The sequence below is a fragment of the Loxodonta africana genome, chromosome 24 (genome assembly GCF_030014295.1).
Source record: "Loxodonta africana isolate mLoxAfr1 chromosome 24, mLoxAfr1.hap2, whole genome shotgun sequence".
In the NCBI taxonomy this organism is placed as follows: Eukaryota; Metazoa; Chordata; class Mammalia; order Proboscidea; family Elephantidae; genus Loxodonta; species Loxodonta africana.
Genome location: NC_087365.1, coordinates 49,595,508 through 49,617,903, shown reverse-complemented (window position 1 = coordinate 49,617,903; position 22,396 = coordinate 49,595,508). Strand labels below are relative to the sequence as shown.

Sequence of the window (22,396 nt, the reverse complement as noted above, 5' to 3'; positions counted from 1 at the left end):
ATGATTGTCTTATGAAAATGAAGTCACAGTTTACATTTTCTCCCACTCCTTGCTTTCGTTCCTGATGCCACTTGTGGAAATTCCTCCAGTCTCAGATATGTGGACTCTAATCCAGGGGTTGACAAACTATGGCCTGTTCTGTAAATGAAGGCATCCCTGGGTGGTGAAACCGGCTAAGTGCTCGACTGCTAACCAAAAGGTTGGCAGTTTGAAGCTTCCCAGAGGCACCTGGTGATCTGCTTCTGAAGAAAGACCTGGCGAGGCTTCTGAAAGGTCACAACCATTGAAAACCCTGTAGAGCACAGCTCAACTCTGACACACAGGGGTCACCATGAGTTGGAATTGACTCAGTGGCAACTGATTTGTGTGTTCATTTTTTGGTAAATAACGTTTCATTGGAACACTATTTACAAGGCAGAGCTGAGTGGTTGTGACAGAGACAGAATGGTCTGCAAAGCCTAAAGCATTTACCCTCTGGCCCTTTATAGAACAGGTTTGCTGGCCCCTGATAATCTGTTCTTTTCATTGGTTGCATCTCAGCCTGGATAGACCAGTCTAGACTTGCCATTCCCTAAGGCTTGAATTCCTGAGTGGTGCTGGCTGTCTCTTCGAGCCCCTCACCTCTCAGGTTCTTCTGGTCATGGCTGAAGCCACCCCTTAAATCCCTTAAACAATCAAACCACAGTTGTTCCCATTTGTTGAGTACCTACTGTCTGTTTTACTCCTCATAGTGACCCTATGGGGTAGGTGCTGTTGCTATCCCACTTCACCTATGAGAAAATGGAGGCTCAGAGAGGTCTAGTAACTTGCCCAAGGCCACACAGCTGGAAAGTAGCGGAGCCAGGCCTAGAACTGCCAAAATCCATGTGTTCACTCCCTGTTTTCCTCTGCCTGGACCATGGCCCGCTGCCTTCAGGCCTCAGAGGATAGCATGGGTCTGGCTGCAGGCACTGGCATCCTCTGAGCCCATGCACCCCAGACAGCCTCATCGGGCCTTGGAGGAGTGTCGGGTACTCTGACACCTTCTCCCCCTCCGTTTCTCCCTGCAGGCTTTCTATTATGACCTGGACAAGGTGAGTGAAACTTCTTCCACCTGCACATGGTAAGCAAGGTGGGCTGTTGGGCCTGGCTGGGTCACATCTGTGCTCTCACTTCCCTTCCAGACTGCCCTCCAGGAAGAACACCTGGGTTCCTTCCCATTTTGTGGGTGGGAAAACTGAGGCTCAGTGATGAGCCTTACTCTAGGATGGAGCAGGGCTGACCTGAGCTCCCAGTTCAGCTCGCTGTGCTTAGGACCTGGAGGAGGGTGGCGTAGGCTGGTGGGTGGCCCAGGCCGCTCTCAAGACATTGTCTCTTTCTTCTGGAGAAGCAAACGCGCTCTGTGGAGAGGCACATTCGGAAGATGGAGTTTCACATCAGTAAGGTCAGCCAGCCCCTGGGGTGTCATTGGTGGGACTGGGGCAGCCTCCCAGCTGCAGGTCCTTATCTAGGTTCTCTGGGTGTTGGTAGCTGCCCCTTCCTCCTCTCTGGGGCAGCTGAAGACAGCTGAGGATGAGTGGAAGTGGGAGAGGCAGCAGTGACTGTAGATGATTCCTGGCGTTGGGCCAGCTGCGGGACTGCAGGGCTCATGCCTGGGGTCGGGAACAGCAGGAGTGACTGGGGCTCCCCCAGAGCCATGTGGGCCCTTTCCTTGGTTTAGACAGAAAGGCTTCAGGCACTGCAATCTTAGAGTGCTGGGAAGGCTGAGTCCAGCCACCCCACTGTACAGATGGAGAAGTAGAGGCCCAGACAGGGACAAAGATTTACAGAAGGTTATACAGCAAATCCCTGAAGATTTACAGTCTGCCAGACCCTTTTGTGACCTTGCTTTATTCCCTGGGTAGCCCTGGGAGTGGGCAGGATATCAGAAACCCTCCTCCCCTCTTATTACAAGGGGAATAAAATAGGGCAGACAGAAGTGATGTATTCATTTGTTCATGTCACAATTTCTGTGCACCTTCTGTGTGCTGGGGGTGCTGAGTGGGCAGGGCAGATGTGGGCCCATATCCTGTGAGGAGGGGTTGGGGAACAGCGGCTCAGCCTCTCGGAGGGCAAGAGCTGGCCACGCGAGCGCAGGCCTCCCGGGATGGGGCATGCCCATGCCTGTGCCTGCCGCAGGTGGACGAGCTCTATGAGGACTACTGCATCCAGTGCCGCCTGCGCGACGGCGCCTCCAACATGCAGCAGGCCTTCTCCAGGTGCCCGCCGAGCCGCGCCTCCAGGGAGAGCCTGCAGGAACTGGGCCGCAGCCTGCACGAGTGCACCGAGGTGGGTGTGGTGGTGGCCGGCGGGGAGAGCAGTGGCTGGGCTGTGGGGCTGCTGGCTGCAAGGTCCATAGGGTGGATGGCTGAGCCATGCCTGGTGCTTTGCAGGACATGTGGCTCATCGAGGGGGCCCTGGAGGTTCACCTGGGCGAGTTCCACGTCAGGATGAAAGGTAATGGGTGACAGTGCTTGGCCAGGGCTGGCGTGGGTGGACATCAGGGCCTTCTTGGGGGCCCCGGACTCCTGCTGGGGATGGGGGGCTGGCAGAATGCTAGGGGCCCAGGCCCAGCTCTGGTGAGTCCCACCCCTTCCTGAGCCTCAGATGTGAGGGCCCAGGCCCCCTCCTGTCCATCATGATGGCTCATCCCCCCTAAAGCTGACACTTACTCTTGAGGGGTCCCCCAGTAAGGGCTGTGATCAAGGGAGGGGCAGGGTCACAGGAGGGCTATCAGCTGTCTCTGTTCCAGGCTTGGTGGGCTATGCGCGGCTCTGCCCTGGAGACCAGTATGAGGTACGACCATCACTGGGTCTGTCCCCAGGGCCTCTGGCTGATCCTTTGTTGGGGAACAAGGGTCCCAACCGCATTTCTGCCTCATCCTGCCTGGCTGGCAGGGAGGGCTTGAGGTTGTCTTGGGCCCCCACCTGGGTGGCTGACATGCCCCTTCTTGGGCCTCACCCTCAGGTGCTCATGCGCTTGGGCCGCCAGCGCTGGAAGCTGAAGGGCCGGATCGAGTCAGATGACAGCCAGACCTGGGACGAGGAGGAGAAGGCCTTCGTCCCTGCCCTGCACGAGAACTTCGAGATCAAGGTGGCTGAGGAGGGTGAAGGGGGATGTGGGAGTGGGGGTTTGGGGTGGGCACCCTGGGCACTCGGCTCAGACACCCCCCCCTTCCAGGTGACAGAGCTGCGGGGCCTGAGCTCGCTGGCCGTGGGTGCAGTGACATGTGACATCACTGACTTCTTCACGACTCGGCCCCAGGTCATCATGGTGGACATTACAGAGCTGGGTACCATCAAGCTACAGCTGGAGGTGCTATGGAAGTGAGTGGGGGCTGCCCACCCACCAGCCCCGCTGCCCCTCCCCAGGGCCACCTGGAAAAACCAGCCCTGGGGTCCTCAGCCCACAGGGACCTGGGAGGACAGGGCCTCACTGGCTCCCCCTGGTGGCCTGAGGTCACAGTGGGCCTGCTCCTGCCCTGAGCACCATCTGCGGACATCTCTGCTCACATCCTGACCTCGCCCGACTCACCTCCTGCCCCCAGACAGGCTGAGGCCTAGATTTTTCTCTGCAGTCCTGCCCCTCTGAGTTTGAATTCTGTTTTGAACGAGTGTCTATTGAAGACCCAGCTGGGTCAGGACCCTTTTTGGTGGCCCTTGTTAAAACCTCATCTCCACCCAGGAGTTGCTCACAGTGAGGCTGGCTGGCCCCTGCTGCCTCCCAGGCACAGGGCTGAGCCACCACCATAAACTCCACCCTGGACCACAGACCCCATGGTGGGACATACTCCTTGGACAATCCCTGCCCTGGGAAAGGGGGTGGGGAGGAGCTGGTTGTGCACCACATTTCAGGGAACACCAGTGGTTTCCAAAGCTTTTTTTCTGGCAGGAGAGCTCTTTCCCAAGTGAAACGTGGTGTTTTGAGGCAGTTCTCTTTCCTTATTCTCCACAGGCCTGGGGCAGGTTTGAAGACGTGAGGGGGCTGAGAAATTCCTTCTGTTTTTGTGCTAGCTCTGGCCACTGGGGCTGGCCTCTCTTTTCTCCCTGGGGTGGTGTCCAAGCCTGGGGTCACCAGAACCACTGGGCTAAGCCACTTCTCTTTCTCAGAACCTTTGTATCTCCTCATTTTCCCTACCTTGAGTGTCAGAAGGACATAGGTAGGGTTCAGGGAGCTCTTTGCATACAGCAGTGCTCAGTAACGACTGTCATTGTGTGTGAGATGAAGACAGCGCCCTATCACTCCAGAGCCCCCAGGATTCCTGCCGTGCCCCAGCTGGCCCCTGGGCATCCATGACCCGGGCCGTCTCTTCTCTCCTCCAGCCCGTTTGATGCTGAGAGCTTCCTGTTGTCACCCAGCCCCACAGGCAAGTTGTCTGTGGGCGGCAGGAAGGGCTCCTTGTACAGCTGGACGCCCCCGAGCACGCCCAGCTTCAGGGAGAGGTACTACCTGGTGAGTGAGCCTCCCCCCTCCCCCGAGGCAGGGCAGGGTCACACTGGGCTGGAGGGGGGCAAGTCCCAAGGGGCCAGCAAGGATGCTGGGAAGGGCTGGGTTGAGCAGTCCGCACCTTGGGGTGAGCAAGCTCTGGGTTCAGCCTCGCTTGTTTTGGGGCTCTTCTGGGGCTTTTCTATCCTTCTTTTTCCTCTGCTGCCCCCTCTGTTCTGGGAGCTCTGGGCAGGAGTCTGGTCCTGGGCCTGGGTGCTTCTCCTGGACGCCTCGCCTGGACCTCACCAGCCACGGACCTCCGTTTACTTCTTTTAAACCTATGTTTAATGTATTTTCCTAGAAGGTAATACTTTGACGTTTTTGTTGTTGTTAGTTGCTGTGCCCCCAGAAATCCAGGACTCCTTTGAGCCAACCATTTTTGTCCATTTCTTCACATTCTTCCAGAGATGTTCTCTCCACCAACAAGCAAACACCCATTCTTCCCTACCCTTCTATTCCGTAACAGCCTTTTTAACCCAAGGCTGTGTTTGGAGATTGTTCTCTATCAACCCCCAGAGGGCTTCCTCATTCTTTATTGAGAGAACCCTGGTGGCACAGTGGTTAAGCACTCAGCTGAGAACCGAAAGCTAGGCAGTTTGAACCCACCAGCAGCTCTGTAGGAGAAAGCTGTGGCAGTCTGCTTCCATAAAGATCACAGCCTAGGAAACCCTATGGGGCAGTTCTACTCTGCGTTATAGGGCCGCTATGAGTCGGAATCCACTTCACGGCAACAGATTTCAGGAGGCCACATTCACCTGCATCCTACTCAATTCAAGAAGACATTGAGGTTGTTACTGCTTTTGCTATCACCAACCACAGGGCCGTGAATAACTTGTATACACATCGTTCTGCGCTGGTGCCAGCCGGTGCTTCCTTCACAAGGGTCCTGGGGTCCCAGGGAGCCCATCCCCATTAAGGTGTGGTGAGGTGGTGGCACATGGGGGTTACTGGGTAGGTGGGAGAGGCACCCCAACTCAGGCTGGCCTGTGTGATGCCGAGCCTGACAAACTTCCTGTTGCCCTCTAGGCCTCATGTGAGTGGGGAGGGCAGCTTCATGTAAGCCCAGAAACTTGTGAATTTAGAGGAAACCTTCTTGTCTGATGTGGGGGTGCCCAGGGTATTTTGGTTAGAAAACCATCTACAGTCAAGAGCATGGTCTCTGGAGCCAGACAGCCAAGGTTCAAATTCTGCCTCTGCTGCTCACCTGCTGTGTGATCTTGGGCAAGTGACTTTACCTCTCTGGATTTCAGTGTCCATATTAGAGAGATGGGAATAGCAGCATGCGCCCATGGGGTTGTCGTGCGGGCTAAATGAGCTAATAAATAGGAAGTACTTAAAAGAATGCCTGGCACAGAGACAGCGCTGTATGAACATGGACAATTTACTGTTGGTCTGGTTGATAAGGGAGGCAAGGGGTACAGCCAAGGGCTGAGTGTTCGAGCTCTTGCCCTGTGCTCCCTGCTCATGTGGCCGGAGGATTGCCCAGTGCTGGAGCCTCTCTGGGGTGTGAACAGTGCCACCCCCCTGGGGCCCTGTGAGGGTTAAATGAGGTATGCCTCGAAGATCCTTAGAACAGACGTGTGAACACCAAATGCTTAGTGACGAGCTGCTGTTTCTATGATACGGGGCACTTGTTGAGTATTGTGTGTCACCCTTCATTCATTTAGTTGCTTCACTCATTCATAACTATGTGCCTGGCTTTGCCCCTGGCCCCTCAAGGACTGTGCCCTCAGGGAGCTGACATCCTGGGGAAAGCAGACAATAGGCAAACCAGAGAACTGTACAGTCCGCTGATGGGTGTCAGGGCCACGGAGAAAAACAAGCAGAGGTGGGGGAGGCGAGCTGCTGGGCAAAGTGGGGAGTTGCCATTTAAAATAGGGTGTCCAGAGATGGGTTTCTGAAAAAGGGAATAAGGACCTGAAGGAGACGAAGGCACAAATCAGGAAGACATATCGGGAAGAATGTTCTGGGCAGAGGGCACAGGCAGTGCAAAGGCCCTGTGACAGCAATGTGGGAATGAGTCTGGAGGGCTGAGGAAAGCAAGGAGGCCACTGAGGCTGGAAAGGAGGGAGTCCGAGGGGGTGGTGGAGACCAGGGCAAAGTCTGGCCACCTTGGGGGACCTCAGCCATTCAGGGCATGTGGGTGTGCAGAACAGGTGTCCAGGGTGGGGGGAAGCCCCTCTGGGGGCCTTGCCTGGGTCTTGGAGTGGCCAGTGAGGCTGGCTCTGTGTCCCCCTACCCAGTCTGTCCTGCAGCAGCCACCACAGCAGGCCTTGCTGTTGGCCAGGTCGAGGGCCACCTCCATCCTCAGCTACCTGTCTGACAGCGACCTGCAGGGCCCTGGCCTGCACAGCCGGAGCCAGGAGCTGCCAGAGATGGACTCCTTCAGCTCCGAGGACCCCCGAGACACTGAGACCAGCACATCAGCTTCCACGTCAGATGTGGGGTTCCTGCCCTTGGCGCTGGGCCCTAATACCTCCATTGAAGAGGAGGCCCGTGAGGACCCCCCTTGTCCGGGCCTTCTGCCAGAGATGGCCCAGCTGGCAGAAGGCTCGTTTGTGGAGCGGCCTGGCTGGAGGGACCTGGGTGTGGAGAGCTCCGACCTGTCACGGGGCTCCCCATTGTACAGCCGCATGATCCCGGGTAGCCAGGAAGGCCAGGATGAAGGAGAAACCAGGGATGGAGTGGATGGGCCAGGCATGGCCCCTGAGCAGCCCCTGCAGGAGGTTCTGGAGTTACTGAGGTCCACAGCCCCTACCCAGCCCCCGCTCCGGGAGTTGGAATACCAGGTCCTCGGCTTCAGGGACCGCCTGAAGGTAGGACCACTCGCTGCTGGCAGCGACCCTGCTTTGCCGATGGCATGATGACTGGGAAAGGGTCTGGGACCAACCAGCCTGGGCCCGCACCCTGGTCTCAGCCCCACATGACCGCTCTGGGCCTCAGTTTCCTCATCTGTCAAATGGGGATGATGGCAGGCCTTGTCAGGCTGGGAGGAGGGCTCAGGGGATTGTGCATGGGGTGGTACAGATCCAACACTCAGTGAATGTCTGATTAGAAGAGGAAACCAGGGCCCAGAGCGGATAAGTAGCTCCACATCCGACTAGAACCTGGCCCCATCGCACATCTCCAACTGTAGTCGATGGGGCTGTGGCTCAGCTCTCAGATCTGAGCTCAGGTGCTCTCGGGGTCAGAGCAGACCTCTGTGGAAGGTCCCACACAGCTGGCCTGCCTCAGCCCACCCCCCCACCTTCCCCGCAGTCAGCAGACCTCTGTGGAAGGCCCCTTGCAGCCCTTCCCCTCAAAAGGGCCCAGGACTGGCTGTCATGGAGCTACGGAGGCCTGGCCTGGGCAGATTATACTAATTTTTTGTGTTTCTAAATTTAAATGTATGTGAAGTAAAACGTGTAACATCAGCACCTATTCATACGTCAATTCATTTATGAAGCCATTCTCTTCTGTGTGGGACACACATTGGCACTGAAATAGTTCAAGGAAAACAGCTGTCTTCAAAAATTAGTTTTGATTGTTTTAACACCACCTGCACTCCAACGTTACATATCATCACAGGTGAAAGAAAATGAAATCTCTCATTTTCTATCCAGCAGGTTTTAATAAGTGTTCACTATTACCACTGCCATAATCTTTAAAAAGGACTTGCCTGAAAATCTGGGGAAAAAATTTTAAGAAACAATGTCAGCTTTTTTTTAACAGTGTTTTTATGCAGAACAATTTCAGTCGGCACCCAGCTTCTCCTGTCACGTCTGCATTTAGAAAAATCCCACCCGTTTTACACAAAGATCTTGAATACTTCAGCAAGGGGTAGATGATTTTGAACATGTTCAAGGAACTTTATTTTGGCAAACTAGGTTAGAAAAATAAAAGTGATTATGCTGTGTGTCACCAAGTCGATTCTGACTCATAGTGACCGTACAGGATAGAGCAGAATTTCCCCCCAGGGATTTTCCAGGCGGTAATCTTTACGGACTGGGTGCTGGGGAATCTTTACGGAAGCAGATCGCCAGGTCTTTTCTCCTGCAGAGTAGCTGGTGGGTTTGAACCACGGACCTTTCCCTTAGCAGCTGAGCGCTTAACCATGGCGCCACCAGAGCCCCTTAAAAATGACCATAGGCCATGGTTTTTAGCTTGATTTTTTTGAGAAATTATACATGCACACACATATGTGTATGTGTATATATGTATATGCTTGTGTGTGTGTATATATGTTATACATACATATGTTTTTTGCCATCAGAAAATGAGACCTCTGCACCTAGTTGCTAAAGGGTTTTTCTTTAGGCTCCACCTGTAGGACACTGGTGTGGCGCACAGGGCCGTGTTTGCTCCAGCTGGGCCTTTGGTGCAGTTTGTGTGGGATGAGGTGGGAACCAGCCCTGTAGTTCAGCCACGGATCAGGAACAGGAAGACGGAAGTCCCCAGTAGCCTCCTGAAGAGGCGTCTGGCCTGACCCATACCATATTTTCAAAAGAATTTGGAATTAGTTGTTGATATTGAAAACCTGGGTGGTTTTCCATAAAAGTCCAGATTTCCGGCTTTTCTTAGACAGTTGACCACCTGGCAGCACTGGTCTCATGTTCCCAAGTGGCAGCCGCGAGCTGGGGCAGAGCAGCAGTTGTCTCTCCTCTTTGCCGTGGCCTCCACCCAGCCCGCCCACTCATTCATGTCACCTGCGGCTCCCTACGAGGCTTTTCCAGTCTGTTTCTCTTGTCATGGCCATTCGGGAGGGATCTCTCCCGGAAGCCACGGCCCTCCCCTACCACGTAGCAGGGGCTGGAGTTGTGCTCAGGGCAGCTGACAGGATTCTGCTGTCCCTGGGACAGCGCATGGGATCAGTGCTGGTACCTGAGAGACTTTGAAGGTCTGCGGTGAGAGCCCCTGAGCTGTGGCTGGGTGGGTGGCTCTGCCTATAGGGTGCAGGTGTGGCACTCCGGGACCCATGGCTCTCCACAGCCCCGCAGTGCCCGCCGCGAGCACGCCTCAGCCGAGAGCTTGATGGAGTGCATCCTGGAGAGCTTCGCCTTCCTCCATGCCGACTTTGCCCCGGACGAGCTGTCCCTGTTTGGGGGCTCCCAGGGTCCCCGGTGAGTGCGCCCCTCCCAGCAGGGACTGGTGGCCAGTGTCCCCTCCTGATTACCATAGCTCCACATGTCCCGTCAGCCTCCTGCCTAATTTCTCCCCACTGCCCTTGTATGCTTGTTTGTGGCCCCCCTGTCGTTGCTCTGTCCACTGCCTGGCACACAGCAGGTCCTTGGTGACCGCTGAGTGAACGAGGCAGCACGTCCCACCCTGGCCACAAGCTTTCTGCTCCAAGAGACGGGCAGTGTCAGTCTTCACAAGCAACAAGCAGGTGCAGGAAGCTTTGACCTCTGCGTAACCAATGCGCCGCGTGACCAAGGCTCCCCACCCCCTGCTCCAGCTCAGACCCACCCCTCCGCACCAGTCGCCGCCCACCCACCCCACCACGCCGATAACAGGGACTCCTCCTGGGCCCACGTCACAGCGGCACAGGAGTGAAAACCCCCTTCGTGTTTCCCCTCCTCCTCTTCTCCCACAACCCCTTAGGGTGGGAGTGGGTGTCACGTCCCCCTGAAGCGGCGAGAGCTGCTCAGGCCTCGAGGTCAGCACCTGTTCACTGCGTCTGCCAATTGGACACTGTGCTGGGCACTCCTGCTGGCAGCATCGCACTTACCCTCACAACCCTCTGCTTGCTATTCCTGTCCCCACTTTCCAGACAGGTACACTGAGGCTCGGGGAGGCAGACTTGTCCGAGTCACAGGGCTGGGAATTAGTTTGAACCTCAGGCTTCTGACTCCAAACCAGACATCCTGGAAGCACGCGGCCCTACACCATCTCAGCCCTGTTTGGAGCCATCACTGCCCTCTGCTCCTTCTTAGTTTTTTCCTCAGTTTACCTCCATCTCCCTGGGACCTGGAGTCACCCTCCCTGATCCAGACCTCTCTGGGGAGGGAGGGTTCCCTCTACCCTCAGAGGGAGCTGAACTGCTGATGGAATGGTCACTCAGTCCTTCTCAATCCAACTCAGAAAGGACAGGACCCCACCCCCACTGCCATCCCTGAAGGCATCCTCCAGGGAGCTCACGGCTGGCGCCCCGGAGCTGGATGTGCTACTCACGGCTCACCTCCAAGTCTGCAAAGCCCTGCTGCAGGTGGCTGAGGGGCTGGGCTGGAGGAGGGCTCAGCTGGAAGGTGGCAGGGGGCACTGTGTCTCGGCAAGAGGCCTGGGCGAATAGTCGTGTCACTCTTATGCAGTCCAAGCCCTGGACCAAAGGCTTGGCCGTGACCGTTTCAGTTGTAGACGATGCTACCCTAGTCCAAACTGGCTCAACCAAAAGGAACATTTATTGACGTACATGATTGAAAGATCCAGGGGTAGGCTTCAGGGCCAGCTGGATCCAGGGGCTCAAAAGTCATCACCCCTAGGTCTCTCCCACTCAGCTCTGCTGTCCTCTGTGTGGGATAGCTCCATTTTTTGGAAGACCAGCCCTTCTGACGGCAAAGATGGCCCCTGGTGGCTCCCGCCTCCTCCTGGTGAAGAGATTGGGTCTCTTTATGCAGTGATTCCAGCCAGATTCCTAGGAGAGAACTTTCCTGGCTCTGGTTGGGCCACATGCCTGATCCAGGGATGGACCACTGTGACCTGTGGGAAGGAGTGTGATGACTGGCCAGCATCTGTGGGGGTCAGCCTCCAGTCAGAAAATCTGAGAGTGGGGAGCGGGGGTCCCCAGACAGGGAGCTCCCATTGTGACAGGAGGGTAGGTGGGAACCAGACACGATGGTAACCTTGGAGGGCGTGCTCCAAGCTCACGTGGAGCACTGTGGGCCTCTTCCCAGAAACTGGCCTCCCCTAATTTGTCGAGAATGGTCCAGGAGTGCCTCCTAGAAGAAGCGGCAGAGCAAAAGCAGGTTCTGGAAACGCTTTCTGTGCTCGATTTTGAGAAGGTCAGCAAGGCGACATCCATTGATGAGAGTAAGTAACTACCTGTGGTGTGAATGGCAAGGAGTAATGAAGCCTCATCTTCTTCCTGCAATTCTGGAGCTAGAGGGTGTGTGCGAGCTGGGGGCAGTGGCTGGGCTGAGCTCACACCATGGTGAGATGGGGAGGGAGGCTACGCAGCCTGGGAGTTAGCAGGACAGGCTCTGAGGTCCACTGTGACCCTGGGTTAATGATTCACCTCTCAGAGCCTCAGCTTTCCCTTCCGTATAACAGGAGGCCACTGGATAGGGTTCAGTGATGTAATCCCAGAACACACTCAAGGTCCGGTGGTTTGAGTTCTGCCTCCACCTTCTAGAAGGACTCGGGCAAGTGACTCCCTTTGGGAAGAAGTCCAGGTTGTCCATAGTAGATGCTGGTAACAGTGGGTGCCCCTGCACTACAGGCACATAGAACAAGCAGCTTTGGCTTTGAGTGCCCCACTGGAAGGCAGCAAGGGGCCTGTGCTGACGCCAGGGTCCTAGTGGAGGGGAGTCTTCCCTGCTGGCCATTAGCTCTCTGACCCTGGGTCCTCAGTCATTCCACAGGCCTCCCGGAGGAAGGGATGTCTGAAGCTGTGGAGAGGGTGCACGGGACTCGGCGGGGTCCTGTCCTGCCCCGCGACAGCGCTGCTGAACCAGCTCAAGAAAACATTCCTGCACAGGGTCCGAGGGAAATACCCAGGACAACTGGAGATAGGTAACCCCCCACCCCACCTGAGACTCTGCGCTGAGCCTCCATGGCCTTCAGCGTGGGCACAACAGGCCTCATTCTGGCCCTGCCTCCATCTCTGTGAAGTGTCTTCACGGCCCCTGTGGACAGTTCTCAGCTTGATGATGCCATCTGCCCTTTACAAAAGGGAAAGGAGGGACTCTGCTGATGGACTCAGGGGCACCTCCCTGGGGACAGAGTCCACAGCTTCCACCAGGACCTTTAAGAACAAGTGGGGAAGGAGGCAGGTGAGGCCTGGCAAAGGAGTTGCTGGGTGCTGGCGGGACTCGTCCCCAGAGGGCAGAGCTGGAGACTTCCCTCTGTTGAACAACTCAAGGGTGGCTGGCGGTGGTTTTTTAGGCAGTGGCTCTCAAACTTCAGTGGCTGCTCGTGGACATGCAGGGAGCCCTGGTGGTACAGTGGTTAAGCACTCAGCTGCTAACCAAAAGGCTGGCAGTTCGAATCCACCAGCCGCTCTGTGGGAGAAAGACGTGGTGGTCTGCTTCCATAAAGATTACAGCCCTGGAAACACTGTAGGGCAGTTCTACTCTGCCCTATAGGGTCGCCATGAGTTGGAATTGACTTGATGGCAACGGGTTTGGTTTTGTTTTTTTCTGGACAAGCACATAGCCAGGCCCCACCTCCAGGGATCCAGATTCAGACGTGGGGTGGGGTGCGGGCACTGAGACTCTCTGACTCAGGCCCGTGGTCTCCAGCTGGCACACACGGCCCTCAGGCACAGATGGCAACCCCTGGGCCACTAGAAAGCCTTTTAGCTGACCAGGCCTTAGCCTGGCCGAGGGGGCTCCGAGGGGCTCATCTGGGCCTCCCTCTGGGAGCCGGCCTCACGCCTCTCCATCTGCCAGTGTGCCGCAGGCTGCTGGACCAGGTACTGAGCTGTGGTGGGCTGCTCCCCGGAGCCGGGCCCCCAGAGGAGCAGACTGTCACCTGGTTCCAGTTCCACAGCTACCTGCAGAGGCAGAGCGTCTCCGACCTGGAGAAGCACTTCGCCCAGCTCACCAAGGAAGGTACAGGTGGGGTGGCCTCAAACCACGCTGTTAGACAGGAACGCAGCAGGGTGCGCTCTCCCTGTTCTCAGAAGCCAGCCAGCTTCTCAGGTTCTGATTCAGAGCCACTTGATCTTTCCCCTGCAACTGTTTTTCCCAGAACCCAGATTTAATTGGATTCCACGTTCAGCTATGTTGTGAAATTAGATCCCGGGGAGGGAGGCTTCCGCTAGTGGGGAGCAGAGGTCAGAGCTGGATGTGAGGGCTCCGTGCTGGCCACAGTCCCTGCAAGAATGGGCTGCGGTTCCCTTCATTTTAAGGATGTATTTGATCCTTTGCTAGAAAGGGCTCCCCCTCCGATACGAATCCAGATGGGGCTCTGATCGCACGGCTTGTCCGGGATCTGTGCCTCAATGGCTAGAGACAGAAGTGGCTACTGCATGCCCGCCGCCCCCAGCCCAAGGGGACCTGGGCTTTCTCCTCTCTTCCAGTGACGCTTATAGCAGAGTTGCAGTGCACGGCCCAGGCCAGGGTGGTCAAGAAGCTGCAGGGGAAGCGGCTGGGCCAGCTCCAGCCCCTGCCCCAGACCTTACACGCCTGGGCCCTGCTCCAGCTGGAAGGGTCCCCACGCGTGTGCAGGGCAGCCAGCTCACGCCTGGCCAGCGCAGCCAGGAACAAAAGCTTCCGAGAAAAGGTACGGTCAGTGGTGGCAGCCCCTTGGCTGTAGGTGTGTGGGTCAAGGGAGGAAAGATAGAGTGAATGACTGGGGGTGGGGTGGGGCTGCATTTGCCGCAGGGAACTTTGATTTAGGGATGCCCTGAGGAGGCCACATACAAGCACAGTCCCCGCTCCTGCCGCTGGCAGCCCTGGCCCTCGGAGGGAGGACAGGCTTGGGTGGGGTGCCAGGCTGCTGCCTGAGGAACCCACAGAAATGGGCACCGCGAGCTCACCACCTCAGTGTCTCCAAAGGAGAACTTGTTTGGTCTCTGGGACATCACCTGCCTGATGAATGTTTCTTTCCTGGTCACCCTGTGACTTCAGTTCACATGCAAGATCAGCTGGCGATGGTCCGCTGGGTTCAGTCAACTTGAAAACCAAAGCTCCCCCTTCTGCCTCTTAGACTTCTGGACCTGTGATAATTATACGTTTAGGTGGGCAGGGAAGGGTGATCCTGGGCCGCGCTGTATCCCTGGGTCTCAGCTCCGGAGAGGAACTCTCCAGTGACGCCTCTAACCATCTCTCAGGACCACACAGACTTTGTGGTTGTTACTGTTGCACTATCTGGAGAACACTGAACACACACAAAAGCAGGCACAACAGAATGAACGCACAGGTGCCCACCCCCAAGCCCAACAATCACCAACCCGTGGCCAATCCTGCCTGTCCCCACCCCACCCACTGCACCCATGTGGTTTGGGAGTAAATCCCAGATATCTTATCTCCCTCCTCAGACGCCCCCATTCTGCAAGGAGCAAGTGGTTCTCTTTAAGAAGAGCCGCCTCCTGTGGAAGGGCAGCTGTTCCCTGGTTTTGTGGGGTTCGGTGCAGGCTCTGCTCTAAGCTCTGGACACGGGTCCCTCAGACCAGACTCTGAGCCCTGCAGTCTCCTCACTCTTGCAGTTGAAGGTGTGGCCATTAGCCAAGAGTGGACTCAAACTCTCCCAGGTTTTCCCTTTATGGACATGGAGGCTGGGTTTACCTGTGGGCCAGGTACATCCCAACACGATTTCCAGTGAATCCTGACAACAATTTTATGAAGCAGGTGCCAGCTTTATTTTCTAGCTGAGTGGAGTTAAGCCCGAAGAGGTGAAGTGACTTGGCCGTGGCCATGTGACTATAGGAGGCAGGACCAGGGTTGTGGCTGGAAAGGGTGGGGAGGGGAAGACCCTTCCTTCAGGCCTGAAGCAGCAGCCTCGCCTGTCTTCTTCAGCCTGTGTGTTTGATTCCTCTGTTTTCCGAGCTGGACATCTCTGATTTCTCTGAACTTAAGAGTTTTAAATACATGGCAGTTTCAGAATGCATTTGTGAAACACTAGACAACATGATCTTTCCTCATTTCATTATCGTAAGACTGAAATCAGACTCTTTGCTTGAGCCAATTTACTGCCATCAGCCTGGAAAAAAAAAAAACACCCCAGGGATCAGAGTTTTTAGGGGTAAATGGAACATCTTGTGACTTTGTGCACTTGGCCCAATGATTTTTATTTAGAAAAAGGTAAGGAGGGCTTCACTTTCCATCCACACCAGGAAAGTATTAGCCCTGGGTACCCAGGACTTGGCGTGCACTGGCCCCCAATTCTCAACAACCTTCTTTCCTAGGCACTGCTCTTCTACACCAACGCCCTGACCGAGACTGACCCAAAACTCCAGCAGGCTGCCTGTGTGGCGCTCAAACACCTCAGGGTAAGTCAACGTTTCCTCAAAGCCTGCTTGTGGTTACTGTTAGAATTCATTTCCTAAATGATTCCATTAGGCCCAAAGGGGAAAAAGAAAACCAGCAGCAGCAAAAAGGCATCTAAATACTGTCTCAGGGGAGCAGCCATCAGCTCCACCAATGGTGCCCTGACACAGTCAGCAAACAGTGAGCTGTTGCTCTGGGCCAGGCCCCGTCCCAGGTGCCAGGCAGACAGCAGGGAGCAAGCAGGTGGCCCCCTGAACTCACTTCTGGGCTCTTGGATTCTGTGCTTTAATATTCTCAATTAAAATCAAAACTTTAAAAAAGCACAATAAATTCACTGTTAAAAAAAGGGTGTTAAATACAGAAATGTAAATAAAGTTATCCATGGTCTTAGCAGAAACTGTTGACATTTTGGTATATTTCTTATTTTGTTTATGGATATGCAGTTGGGTGCATTTAAAATTCTTGATGACATTCTATAGAGTTTAAAAACGGTGAGCAAAATCAAAACTTGGTGTGTTAGAATGGTCATTGTTGTTAGGTGCCGTCGAGTTGGTTCCAACTCATAGGGACCCCATGCACATCAGAGCAAAACACTGCCTGGTCCCGCGCCATCCTAACTATTGTTGCCAAGCTTGAGCCCACTGTTGCAGCCACTGTGTCAATCCATCTCCTTGAGGGTCTTCTGCTTTTTCGCTGACCCTCTACTTTACCAGATTGGTAATGCTTTAGATTTTTTATAAAGAATCAATCAAGTATATAACCATAAAGTTCACCTCCTGCCCCCTCATATTGTAGAAAATTATTTTTGTTCGTATGTCTTATAAGAATCTTTGTACAAAAAGTTTTTTTAAATTAACATAGAGTTCTGAGTTATTTCCTTTAGGCTAGACTCCCCAAAGTGTCACTCTAGAGGTGAGAACGCAAACATTTTCAGACTCCTGATAGACCCACTTACACGCCTATGCGATGTGAGGGGAAGCCCGTTTTACCACAGATGTTGCCTGCGTCTGGAATTCTCATTTTAAAAAATCATTGCCAACTTGCTAGATGAAAAATAGGTCACTACGGATTAAATTGACTCACTCTGTTCATTCTGGAACGAATCAAAAAATTCTACGAGGACCATTTGGTTATAATGAAATAGACGTTGAGAGGGTGAGGGGGCCTGCAGAGGGAACTGAGGGTCACTCTGGCCCTCGACCCTGCTGGAGGGCAGCCAGGCTGTCAAGGCCCCACTGCCTCTGACAACCAACCTGAAGATCAGGGGGAGGCAGGAGGGCCGAGGGAAGCAGGTCTCCTTTTCAAGCCGGGCCTTGCAGAAGGTGTCCACAGAGACAAGGCTGCTAACGGCCTGGCCTACTGGCAGTCAGGACTGAAACGACAAGATGCCTCCAGTGGCGCCTCTGATGAACCCGAGGCCACATAAGGACCCTGGAAACCTCAAGAAAAGGAAGGGGCGGAGGCCCCAGAGACCATACTAGGGCTGGTCCTGCCAGCCTTATAAAAGTGGAGTCTACATTTTAGATAAACATCCCTTAATGGACCCTCTTTCCCCCCAAACCTCACACAGGGCATTGAAAGCATCGACCAGATCGCCAGCCTATGCCAGTCGGACCTGGAGGCGGTACGGGCGGCAGCTCGGGAGGCCACACTGTCGTTTGGTAAAGTACTGTGGTGTGGTCCCAGGGCCCTTACAAAGGACACGCTAAGGAGGCCCTGCCATCTGCCACCATGGGCGCCATTAGCAGCTCCCATGCAGTCAGCCTCCACATTTCATTGCACTGTGGCCAACGCAGATTTCCTTCATGGTTGAGGTAGCAAGAAGTGCTTTATTTTCTTCTCAAACTTTAGTTCATGAACCTTGGGGAACAAAAGCCAGATGCAAGGCAGGCCTGAAATTCAGCAGACACTGCGTAGTTGTAGAGATGAGGCCCTGGGTCCATGCAGGCCCGCGGGTAGGGGAACGCCCCAGATGCCCCTGCCCTGCTGCTCCTTTCCCGGCAGCACTCTCGAGCCCTGCTTAGGTAGGTACTAAAGTCACTGTGCCTTGCGAACAGGAAACACCGGCTGGGGGGACACCAGTGACAGATGACTTTGCTGTTTCAGGTGAAAAAGGGCGCTTAGCTTTTGAGAAGATGGACAGAATTAGCTCCCCCAAAAAAGAAGCCTTTTGCCAGGAGGCAGACGTTGAAATCACGGTATTTTAAAAAGCCTCGGCTGATGGACTGTCATCTGGCCCCTTCTTGTGCTACTGCCTCGATGCAGCGATTAAGCACACTGTGTGAGCTGGCCAGAGCTGTCCCGAGACTCAGAGCCAGTCACAGAGGCCCAAGGCACAAGTGGGGCTCTTGTACAGAAGTAGAAAATGACAACGAACAGCCCTTGGAAGGCTGCCCAAGTCCAACCAAACATTTGTGTCTTTGGCTTTGGGAATCTGTTTGACCTTCTCCAGGGATGTGGAGCTGGGTCAGTACCAGCTGGCCACACCAGCAAAGGGCCAAGGCCAGGCAGGCTGAGGCCTTGAATAAAAGGCTCAATTCAAATGCGTTGAATTTGAGGCCTCCCTTCCCATCACTGGCTCAGCACTTCTGGCTCAGTAAATACCTTGGGAATGGCACTTGGGACCGAGGAGGCAGGCTGGCCAACTGCTAAGGAAAGGACTCGAGTCACCTGAACAGCAACCAGCTGTCACCTCCAAGAGCTGGGGGAGGTGGCGGTTCACCACGCCAGGCTTTCCCATCTTCATTCTTACCCCAGCCGAGGCCCAAATGCACAGCCCCTGATCACAGGCCTTCTCACTGTTCAATGGCATAGGGGAAGGCAGGAGACACGTGGACCAAGGGCCTTGAGTGTCACTGTTGAGAATGAACCAAAGTAAGTCCAATTTTGAAACAAGTCAATTTAGGGCCTGTTATAGAAATTGCTTCAGGAGCCATAAGCTGCTTGAAGAAAGGTTTCACTGCTTTGCTATTTAAGTCTATTAAAGAATCCCCATGTTCTGCCACGTGTTACTAACGCGGAGACAACCTGAGGTTTCCCATGTTCTGCCACGTGTTACTAACGCGGAGACAACCTGAGGTTTCCCACGTTCTGCCACGTGTTACTAACGCGGAGACAACCTGAGGTTTCCCATGTTCTGCCACGTGTTACTAACGCGGAGACAACCTGAGGTTTCCCACGTTCTGCCACGTGTTACTAACGCGGAGACAACCTGAGGTTTGGATGTTGCTGTCGACAGCGGCATCTGGAGAGCTTCGTAACTTAAAATGTCCTCATTTAAACTTCCTGTACATATTTTGTGCTTTTGGGGTTTAATTTAGTATTTATTTGCCTTGTTTATGTGTCTAGTTTTCTGAAATTTCAATTAAAAAACTATTGTAAGTGGTGTTTCATTTTAGCCGAAAAAAGACACAGCAGTGATTGTTTTCCCCCCGAGTGCCCTGCACTGTCCCCACAGGAGCGAGCCTGAGAGGCGGCCTCGGGAGGTCTCCTGCTGGCCCTCGGCCCTGCTTTCTCTGCGGCTTCCCGGCATGCCCACGCCTAGAGGAGCGCCACGTGGGAAGGCTGTGGCCTGGCCCTTCTCCCCATCTAATTTCTGTTCCAAAGTAACAAATGTGGTTATTTTTTTCACACTGCCATTGAACTTTGTGAAAGCTTCGATGTCATTTTTAATACCCAAACCAAAGGTTTAAGTGTGACAGTGGTTGTGACACCATCACAGTCCTCCTCACATCCTCAGTGCTGTGTTCACATGACCAGAGTGTGTTCACCAGCTGCAGCGTCAACAGTTTACTCAGCAGCCAGCTTAAAGCCAGCCGGAACCGGGGGGATAGAAAGGAAATTATACTATTTTTGCAACATTTTTACAAGCCTGAAATTGTTCCAAAATACAAAGTTAAAAACAATTTGGGGGGCACTGACATTATTTAATTTTATACACAAAAGCAAGACTATACTAATTTATCTGTATAGTCTCATTATTTTTAACTCAATTCTGCCTCAATCCACTGAAGACAGCAAGTCTCCTGGGCATATGTACTGAGATGTGGTAACCGTTGTGTTTTACAGGCAGCTGGCTAAGGGACACGTTCCTGAGTTAGAACAGTTTTTCAAACCACTTCTAAAAGTTTGTCAAGTTACTCAAGGGCCCCATATATACATCCAAAGCGTGTTGTTTTAGGGTGGTTTTTTGAAGGAAAAGGCTTGAGGTCTGCACTGCTAAAGAAGCTCACCAGTCATGGAAAGCTACCCCAGCCCAATGGCACGCATGACTCCAGGAGGCCGTCATTAAGTCTTAGATGTGGAAAATATAACCCCACTTGATTGACGACATCTGTTTCACATCAGGAGGAATGGAAAGAAATAGGAGTTGTCCATCCTGCTTTAGGTCCATTAAGCAAAGAAATGGGAAGCACCCCAAATCCATGTTCTTTAGAAAAAAAATTTTATTGTTGCAACTAAAATGCAAACCCATCACTGATATGGGAAGTTGGAAAGCTGTACAGATGGACAGTTCTGTGAGGTCACAGAAGACCCTGAGACACACCACCCACCCGCCCCATCATGCATTGTGTGTACAGACCTGAAAAGGTATTGTACCAAAACACCTGGTTTTTTTGTTTGTTTTTATTTTTTAAAAAATGGTTTATTCTATGGCCATTGTAAAAAATAATGACCTGATGAGTAAATGTTGGCTTAAGGCATAGAACAGAGCAGCTCGCTAACTCTCTAACATACGCGTAACGAGACGGAGAGCCATCGGTTTTCCAAGGATAGAAGGTAAACCAGTACATCCATTTGAAATGCTACTATATGTACACACCCAAACTACTACATACATATACAGGACTTAAAAAAACAAACAAGCCCAACTCAAAAATGCATACAGCCTGGCACCTAAGCCTTATCCACACCTCCCAGGGCTCTGCAGGGCGGCGCCGCAAAGGTTCCCACCACAGAATTTGTCTGCATTGGCTTCTAACATGTGAAAGGCAAAATGTGAAAATGCTGGCCAAAGAGCAGCTCGTGAGCTACAGCTGCCTTTTTTTTTTTTTTTTCCTTGTTAAAAAAGCCACTTAACGTGGAGGTCTTAAGTCCCCTCTGAGGAAGAGTCATGAGCACCATCAGTCCCCAAGGGGCTCAAGGGCAGGCAGGCAGGCAGGCAGGCGTGTATCTCTCAGCAAGGCCCAGGGCCCAGAGGGCAGCGGGCCGATGCTAAGGGACCGTCATCCAAGTGTGGCTCCTACCAGTTGCCTTGGTTCCAAGTCACAGTCTACTCCAGACGAGAGTGACCTTGGAAGAGCAGAGGCTGATCCCAAAGGTGTGTGTGTGGATGGGGGACCCTGCTTGCCTACATGTGAAGAGCAGGAGGTGTGAATATGGCTTCCCATACCCTTGGAATGTCTGAGTTATAGTGGGACCCAGCTGGACCAGGATAGGCTGGGCCTCACCAGGAAGTCACCAGAGTGTCATGCCAGGAATTAGGCAAATATCTGTTACTGGAAAACATCCCTCTATTGCTGAATGACGACTATGTCAGCAACAGCCTTAGGAACCACAGCCACGTAATGATCAGATCATGCAAAGGAGACTGGACTTGTACATGGGGCACGTTAGTAAGCAGATATCTATTGCTTCTCAGTTCAAGCTCGTGATATTTGATCAGGACACAAGGGGCCCTTACATGCATGCTAATACAGAGAGGGAAAGCGGCGGCTGAGAACAAGGTTCTAGCAGATACCGGGGAGGAGGAGCAGCGGGACAGAGCAATCTCACACCACGTATCTTAAATACTCAAGTCTTCATTATCTATGACACCATTGTTCTAGAGACCTACGCCAAACCTCTTTCTACACTACCACAACAGCACTAAGTTAACGACTCCTTCCCGGCGCTAGTCTGACGCAGCAGGCTCACGGGAAAGTCTCACGTGCCCAGCACTACCTGAGGATTTAGTATTGTACTTTTTGACAAAGCCCTTGATGCAAGGCTGACATCAAAAAATTTTAATACATTATTGGTTTAAGAAAATGCTAGTGCACTATGGACACCCTCGGGGGAAAAAGAAAAATAAATACGGAGCGGAGCTAACTACACAGACTCCCATAAAGGTCTCAGGGAGGCAGTGGTGTGCCGCCTGCTGGGACACACCAGGATGCACCGTGAGGGAGCAGGAGGCAGGCTGAGCCCTGGGACTGGTGGCCGTTTACCTCTATGCAGTGTCTCCTCGAAAAATGGGTTGTGGAGTTGGTACTCGAAGGAAGAGGGGAGGGCAGAAAAATCGAGAGGATCAGGGGTAGACAACGAGCCCAGGTGAGGTGAGGTGAAGTGCAGAACCAGCGTCTTTTGGTCCCGGTGGGTCCTCACCTACCACAGGGTGTCTGCTAGCCGGGCGTGGGCACTAAGAGAAGGCGGACAGTGGGTGGAGGTAGAGGTGGGTCAGATTATGTGTTGATGTTAAACAGGAACTGGAATAAAACCAAACGTTTTCAGATGAGCCCAGAAGCTACACCTGCAGAGCCACCAACTCGCGTACTCCCCGGCCAGACCCCCAGCCACTGGCGAAGGGGTTTTGATTTTTACAGCCCCCTCCCCTAAAAGCACCCCTAAGGAAAGGGTCTTCTGCATCTCTAAGCCAGCTGATGCACTCAAAGACAGTAGCCTGGAAAGAAGTCACATAGTACAAGTGATGATAAAAGTCTTACGAGAGTTCAGAGACCCACCCTCTCCCTGCCCTGCCTTTAACAGCAACCCACTTCTGATGCGGA

General features: G+C 53.6%; 1 protein-coding gene across 4 annotated transcripts in view; it reads left to right on the top strand.

The window, feature by feature from the left end:
• RIPOR3 (RIPOR family member 3) overlaps window positions 1–19,007 on the top strand; it is an 87,308-nt gene extending 68,301 nt beyond the window's left edge. For 3 of the 4 annotated variants that reach the window (XM_064276209.1, XM_064276210.1, XM_064276212.1), the window contains 17 exons: window positions 1,050–1,073; window positions 1,370–1,423; window positions 2,158–2,307; window positions 2,412–2,475; window positions 2,771–2,814; window positions 2,986–3,111; window positions 3,199–3,344; window positions 4,341–4,470; window positions 6,747–7,319; window positions 9,472–9,602; window positions 10,564–10,687; window positions 11,373–11,508; window positions 12,049–12,210; window positions 13,089–13,250; window positions 13,721–13,923; window positions 15,548–15,631; window positions 17,200–17,844. In XM_064276209.1, the coding sequence (XP_064132279.1) occupies window positions 1,050–1,073; window positions 1,370–1,423; window positions 2,158–2,307; window positions 2,412–2,475; window positions 2,771–2,814; window positions 2,986–3,111; window positions 3,199–3,344; window positions 4,341–4,470; window positions 6,747–7,319; window positions 9,472–9,602; window positions 10,564–10,687; window positions 11,373–11,508; window positions 12,049–12,210; window positions 13,089–13,250; window positions 13,721–13,923; window positions 15,548–15,631; window positions 17,200–17,442 (2,556 nt within the window). In that variant the 3' untranslated portion in view covers window positions 17,443–17,844. Of the gene's footprint in view, window positions 1–1,049; window positions 1,074–1,369; window positions 1,424–2,157; window positions 2,308–2,411; window positions 2,476–2,770; window positions 2,815–2,985; window positions 3,112–3,198; window positions 3,345–4,340; window positions 4,471–6,746; window positions 7,320–9,471; window positions 9,603–10,563; window positions 10,688–11,372; window positions 11,509–12,048; window positions 12,211–13,088; window positions 13,251–13,720; window positions 13,924–15,547; window positions 15,632–17,199 lie in introns of all 4 variants that reach the window. The other variant, XM_064276211.1, reaches the window with a different exon arrangement.
• The last annotated feature ends 3,389 nt before the right edge of the window (window positions 19,008–22,396 follow it).